The sequence below is a fragment of the Aspergillus affinis genome (assembly GCF_023601865.1).
Source record: "Aspergillus affinis strain CMG 70 chromosome Unknown NODE_90_length_157425_cov_88_179500, whole genome shotgun sequence".
NCBI classification, from domain to species: Eukaryota; Fungi; Ascomycota; class Eurotiomycetes; order Eurotiales; family Aspergillaceae; genus Aspergillus; species Aspergillus affinis.
Genome location: NW_026515871.1, coordinates 24525 through 31215, shown reverse-complemented (window position 1 = coordinate 31215; position 6691 = coordinate 24525). Strand labels below are relative to the sequence as shown.

Below are 6691 nucleotides of genomic sequence, written 5' to 3'. Positions count from 1 at the left end.
ATTTGAAACGGTTGTTCTTGTTTACCTGTGGCCATGCGAACGTATGCCAGCGACTTTGGGCGCCTCATGTTTTGGATAGCTACAAGCTATAATACTCCATTGTGTTATGTTAATTTATTTCGTCTTGCCTCCCCAATTTAACATGATAGCTCTTTCTTCTTTCTCTTGGTAAGAAGTTTCCAGCAGATCTGTGTTGGCTTGTATGACGGATACATATATATCTCCGCTGGCTCGGATAGACGCGACATGAAAACAACACTATTCCGTCCCCATCTCCGTAAAAGTCTAGACTCGACCGGTGGGGTCTCCTGTCGATTGTCACCCCGTACTCTGGATGCAGAAAAAGACACCGTCGTCTACTCCGTGGATTCCTGCAGCATCGTCTCCCCTGGCCTACCGACTCCGTTCCTGCATCGGACCGCCGTCACGGCGCCACGCCCATTTCGGCCATGACACTTACAGACTGCAGATGGGAAATCAGATGCGGATCTTGCGCCATTCTTTCGATTATGACACCCGGTCCGTCAGGGGAAACCGGCCGAAGTATTGGAATAGTTTCGAATAGTTTCAGTCCATTCGGACGGGATGGGACGGGATTGGATGCGCACACCGTATAGCGTGGTGTCTGAAAATACGTGGCGAAACATTGATAATTCATGATGTTTTTTCCGGCTAAATATAGCACTTCAGAGGGGATATTCCTATTCCTTGTGAGACTCTACGTTATACGGAGTGCTTGTAGGGTGTACAGGCTGGTCGCGGGAACAGCGGACGAACTACGGTGTAAGGTATGGACAACTACAAAGCAGTTACTTCCCGGTCGGCGACGCTTATAAATCTCCCTGTCGGTCGCGATAGGCGGGTTTAAATAGAACAGCAGAGGCATCGGGAGCAGCGTCAGACAGACACGGACACAGTCTTGGGCATCCCTTACCCTTTGGCCCTCTGACCCTCTGGACCGGCCCACCTGTCGGACAGGTCACGTCGCACTCCTTGCGTCGGCAGCCAGGGCTCTGCAGGTCCTGACCGGGCTGGATTGGAAGGGAGTTAGGGTGACAGGAGGGACCCAAGAGGACGAGAGTTGGGGCAAGAGAACATTTCCACATACCGTGAGTTGGCAGGAAGTGGATGTCAACAACAACAAGGGAGAGTTATGTACATAATAATAAATAATGAGAATGGCATGTGGCCACCTCAGGCCCTCAGGCTTTCAGGCTTTCAGGCACCCAGGCAGCGTCCACAAACAAACAGCGCAATGCCGACTAAATTTAGTTAACTAGCGCCGCCCCGGATGAGTCAGCCACGGCCGCCTTTCAACCTTCTTTCTCTCTCTCTCTCGCTCCGTTCCCTTCATCCCTCCTGAGTGATCCAGAGGACAACATAGAATCTAAACCCTCATCCCCTGACCCCCCCAGCCATGCCTCGTCCCCTTTATAAAACACCCACCATGGCATCAGATGCAATTCCATCGGTCGGGCGATGATCCCAGATGATGGGTTTCGGGTGTATCACCTCCTTCCCCCCGCTCCACAGTGGATCTCAACCCTGCGCCACCGAAACGACGAAATCGATTCGGACGGTTCCACCGGGTGCGCGTCGCCCGACCAACAGTCACGACTGCGTGAAACTTTGCGGTCTTAGCCGATGGGGAACCACCAATGGCACTCGAGTCATTGCTGGAGCTGATTCACCTCGCCATGGATCCCAGATGGTCGGCCGTCGTCGCTGGTTGGCACGCACAGTTTTCGCTCCTCCACCAGCCTGCCCGAGTAATGGGTCACTTGTTCCCCATGCAGGGTACATGCATGGCCAGATGGCCCCGATGGAAGCAGAGAAAACTGAAAAAATTACAGCGTGTGCTCCGTAAAAAAGAACAAAGCAATCCAGGAGATTCCCCGTCTGATTGATTGAGGGACCGATGGATGGAGGTGCGGTGGATCCGGTGACGACACGGCCCATTGCCCTTTCATCTGCCGGCTCCTTCACGGTCGCTTGACCTGCAACTGGCAACTGCAATACTAGAAGACTGAGGGTATTATTATTATTTGCCTTCCATTCGTACTCCGGTTTCTCGACCGCTTCGCATTTAGAATCCAATCTCAAACTCCCCTGGAGCGGAGCCCTGTCACCACGTTGAACGGTGGCCCCAAGTTGATCGTCCTCAGATCTCGACAGAGGGTAGACAGACTGCAAGAGTGAAAGACTGAAGGGACTCTGTAGAGGAATCAAGGCTTAGCCCTCGCTATATTTAGTGTACGCGGTTCCACCCCAGCCTGGCGGACTGATCCTATTGCCTTATCCAGACTCAGACCCTTCTATTTTTTTTTTCTCGCTCTCTGCTTTCTTTCCCTCGCTTCTTTTTCCCGGGCCCTTTCCAGTTTCCCTCTCCTCCCTTTCCTTTCGATTGTTCGATCTTATCCCTTGATTGCTTGTCGATCTTCCGACCTTTGTTCCTGTGCATTGCATTTTATTTTTGTCCCTGTTCCTGCAACGCCCTTTTTTTTAACCTTTTTCCCTATTAAGGTCCTTTCTCTCTGTCTCTCTCTCTCTCTTCCGGTCACTCGTTGAATCTCTTCAATACCTTCGTTTTTTAACCACCACCACCCATCTCATCAACCGCCGAGATGGGTACCCCCGGGCCCTTCAAATCTCATTCTTCTCAACACAGTCGGAGTAGTTACTACTCCCACCCGTCGGGAGTGAGTCTCATCCATCCTGTCGTCCCACCTGTCTCAAGTGAGGCTAACATGTCAAAGCAGGGAACGCCCGGCATTTCAGAGAGCGGTGATCAGGAACAGTCGCTGCTGTATCGCAACCAGCCCAGTAGTCCCTATGGCGGCGCTGCCGCTGCCCCCTTCGAAGACCCCAGCGTCTCGTCCGACTCGCTGCGTCGCTACACCCTGCACGACCCCGGAGTGACCGTCTTCGCTGCCCCGCCTTACCAAGAGTCCGAAGCGGCCGACATTTACGATGCTCGCGGCTCCGACCGGGCCAGCGGGATCAAGATGAATACGTGGCAGCAGAGCCAGGCAGGCGGTGCGAGTCGATCGACGGGCGCCCTTCGCCGATACGGAACGAGAAAGATCAACCTGGTGCAGGGCTCCGTCCTGAGTGTCGACTACCCCGTCCCCAGTGCCATCCAGAACGCCATCCAGCCCGAATACCGCGAGGCCGAGGAGGCGTTTTCGGAGGAATTCACGCATATGCGATGTAGGTCTTCCCCCCTGCATGTGAGCCGTCGCCAGAGGATGATCCCCGGACTAATTGCCTCGACCCAGACACCGCGGCCACCTGTGACCCCGACGAATTCACCCTGCGGAACGGATACAACCTGCGCCCGGCCATCTACAACCGACACACCGAGCTGTTGATCGCCATCACCTACTACAACGAAGACAAGGTGCTGACCGCCCGAACCCTGCACGGTGTCATGCAGAATGTCCGCGATATCGTCAACTTGAAGAAATCCGAATTCTGGAACAAGGGAGGTCCGGCCTGGCAGAAGATCGTGGTCGCTCTGGTCTTCGACGGTATCGAGCCCTGCGATAAAAACACCCTGGACTTGCTGGCCACCGTCGGTATCTACCAAGATGGCGTGATGAAAAAGGATGTAGACGGTCGCGAGACGGTCGCTCATATCGTAAGTTTGGCTTGATTTCCCGACCGAGCGCGTTGGGGCCGCCCCTCTGCGCCATCGTCATCCACTTTGCAGAACTAACGGTCGCAGTTTGAATATACCACCCAGCTCTCGGTCACCGCGAACCAGCAACTCATCCGTCCCCAAGGCAATGATTCCTCCAACCTGCCGCCCGTCCAGATGATTTTCTGCCTTAAGCAGAAGAACACGAAGAAGATCAACTCCCATCGTTGGCTGTTCAACGCCTTCAGTCGAATCCTGAACCCTGAGGTCGCCATTCTGCTGGACGCGGGAACCAAGCCCGGTAAAAAATCCCTTCTGGCCCTCTGGGAAGCCTTCTACAACGACAAAACTCTGGGCGGAGCCTGTGGTGAGATCCACGCGATGTTAGGAAAGGGCTGGGCCAAGGTCCTCAATCCGCTCGTGGCTTCGCAGAACTTTGAGTATAAAATTTCCAACATTCTGGACAAACCGCTGGAGAGTTCCTTCGGCTATGTCAGTGTGTTGCCCGGTGCCTTCTCCGCGTACCGGTATCGCGCGATCATGGGCCGGCCCCTGGAGCAGTACTTCCACGGAGATCACACGCTGTCGAAGCGACTCGGTAAGAAGGGTATCGACGGAATGAATATCTTCAAAAAGAACATGTTCTTGGCCGAGGATCGAATTCTGTGCTTCGAACTGGTGGCTAAGGCTGGTTTCAAATGGCATCTGAGTTACGTCAAGGCGTCCAAGGGCGAGACTGACGTGCCGGAGGGTACGGCCGAGTTCATCGGTCAACGTCGACGTTGGCTAAACGGATCGTTCGCGGCCGGTTTGTATGCCATGATGCATTTCGGGCGTATCTACCGCAGTGGTCACAGCATCATTCGGATCGCGTTCTTGCATTTGCAGATGCTATATAACTTCTGTCAGGTCGTCATGACCTGGTTCTCGCTGGGTAAGTGGATTGTTTTTTTTGACTCTGCATGCCGAAACTAACTTGAGCAGCATCCTACTGGTTGACCAGTTCTGTCATTCTCGATCTCGTGGGCACGCCTAGTCAAGGAAACAAAAACAAAGGATGGCCGTTCGGTAACGAGGTCACTCCTATCCTGAACAACTTCGTCAAATTCTTCTACCTGTTCTTCCTGATGCTGCAGTTCATTCTGGCCTTGGGTAACCGACCGAAAGGGTGAGTCCAGACTTCCGACTTTCCTTGGAGCGCCTGCTAACTGTGATAGAACGCGAATTCACTACACTCTATCGTTTATGTACTTCTCCCTGGTTCAAATCTACGTTCTGGTCGACTCCTTCTACCTGGTCGCGAGTGCCTTCAGCGGTGATATGATGGACTTCGACTGGGACCACGGTGTCGGACCCTTCTTGTCATCCTTCTTCAGTTCCAGCAGCGGAGGTATCGTGTTGATCGCCTTGGTGTCGACCTACGGTATCTACGCCGTCGCCAGTTTCCTGTACGCCGACCCGTGGCACATCTTCACCAGTTCCTGGGCCTACTTCGTGACCATGACCACGTCCATCAACATCCTGATGGTGTACGCCTTCTGCAACTGGCACGACGTGTCGTGGGGTACCAAGGGATCCGATAAGGCGGAGGCGCTGCCCTCGGCGCAGACCAAGAAGGACGACGGCGAGAAAAACAACTTCATCGAAGAATTGGACAAACCGCAGGCGGATATCGACAGTCAGTTCGAAGCGACGGTCAAACGGGCGTTGGCGCCGTTCATCGAGCCCGAGGAGGATAACTCGCCCAGCTTGGACGATTCCTTCCGAAACTTCCGTACCGCGCTGGTGCTGCTGTGGGTGTTTAGTAACCTGATCATGTCGTTGCTGATCACCAGTACCTCCGTGTCCCGCATGTGCCTGACAGTAAGTTGATCCCTTCCCTTGTCCGGAGGTTCTTCGTCGATCACTAACCGCTCCGAATAGAACACCTCCACCGGGCGAACGTCCATGTTCTTCCAGATCATCCTGTGGGGAACGGCGGGCCTGTCGTTCTTCCGATTCTTCGGATCGCTGTTCTTCCTGGCCAAGTCGGGTATCAAGTGCTGCGTCAACCGACGCTAAATCACTTGTCTTTTTTTTTTTCTCGATCTTTTTTTATTTGCCATTGTATGTATATGGGATGGGAGTGTATAGGGCGGCAAAAGGAACCCCGTCAGTTGATACGACGCATGATACCTAATCTGATGATTTGTTTTTGTTGATTGGGTTCAGACCATGTAGCTGTAGTTTTTATTTTAATCTTCTCCGGATAGACCTGAATTTAATATCTTTTATCCAAACAACTCCTATACTACTCCCTACCCACTTACAGACCTTCCACTCACACTCCGGTAGACTCAACAACGATTAAATTGAAGGAAAACTCCTCCACAACAACCCCAAACAACTCAAATTCCCAATCCACCAACAAATCCCCCTCAACTGACTCCATCCCGACCGATCAATCCCGATATACACCGCCGCATGAGCCAGTCTCGCCAGCGTGTACACCGCTACGCTGCGATTGATGATCGTGCTCTCCACCCCGGCCCAGCTGGCCATGCTCACGGCTCCGACCAGCAGCGTGTAGTTCTCTACTGCGTTCGCATGCGCTGCTTCGTTCCGATGTAGTCGGTCGAGTTGCTTCTGTGTGATCTTTCCGGATGAGACGGCGGCCGCGCCGTATTTTCTTAGGTCTTGTCGGGGGGAGACGTTGTGGTCGATGCCATAGTATTGTTTTAGTGTTCGTGAAGAGAGCAGTCCGTAGGCCCAGACGAAGTTGAAGATTAGTGCGTAGGGCGCGTAGTTAGGGACTGGAGAGGTGGGAGGGCTGGCGCTGAGGCCGAGCGCTGTGAGGAGGGTCATGTTTGACTGATTGACTGTCTTTTGTTTTGAGAATGTTGATGGTGATGTCAGCCTAGAATGGCGTCAAGTGCAGCTCTAGTGAACTTTATAGTTCTATGAAAATCTGACTCAGACTGTCTCCGTCGTCGTCGGGTTCGATCGGGAAAAACGATGGGGGCCGAAACTGCATCACGCTATCGATGAATCCTGCCGGCAGGAAAAGAATTG

The 6691-nt window shown here is 53.3% G+C and overlaps 2 protein-coding genes across 2 annotated transcripts; one reads left to right on the top strand and one right to left on the bottom strand.

Annotated features, from left to right (window-relative positions):
- Nucleotides 1-2624: 2624 nt before the first annotated feature.
- On the top strand, nucleotides 2625-5701 carry chsC (chitin synthase C; the record flags this gene model as incomplete). Its single annotated transcript, XM_053103399.1, has 7 exons — nucleotides 2625-2699; nucleotides 2760-3210; nucleotides 3279-3640; nucleotides 3728-4574; nucleotides 4625-4808; nucleotides 4858-5503; nucleotides 5564-5701. The coding sequence occupies 7 exons, from the start codon at nucleotides 2625-2627 to the stop codon at nucleotides 5699-5701; spliced, it is 2703 nt and encodes a 900-aa protein (XP_052953189.1).
- Nucleotides 5702-5986: 285 nt separating this feature from the next.
- KD926_011146 (MAPEG family protein) lies at nucleotides 5987-6484 on the bottom strand (the record flags this gene model as incomplete). Its single annotated transcript, XM_053103398.1, has 1 exon — nucleotides 5987-6484. One exon carries the CDS (start codon nucleotides 6482-6484, stop codon nucleotides 5987-5989), a length of 498 nt encoding a protein of 165 aa, XP_052953188.1.
- Nucleotides 6485-6691: the final 207 nt, after the last annotated feature.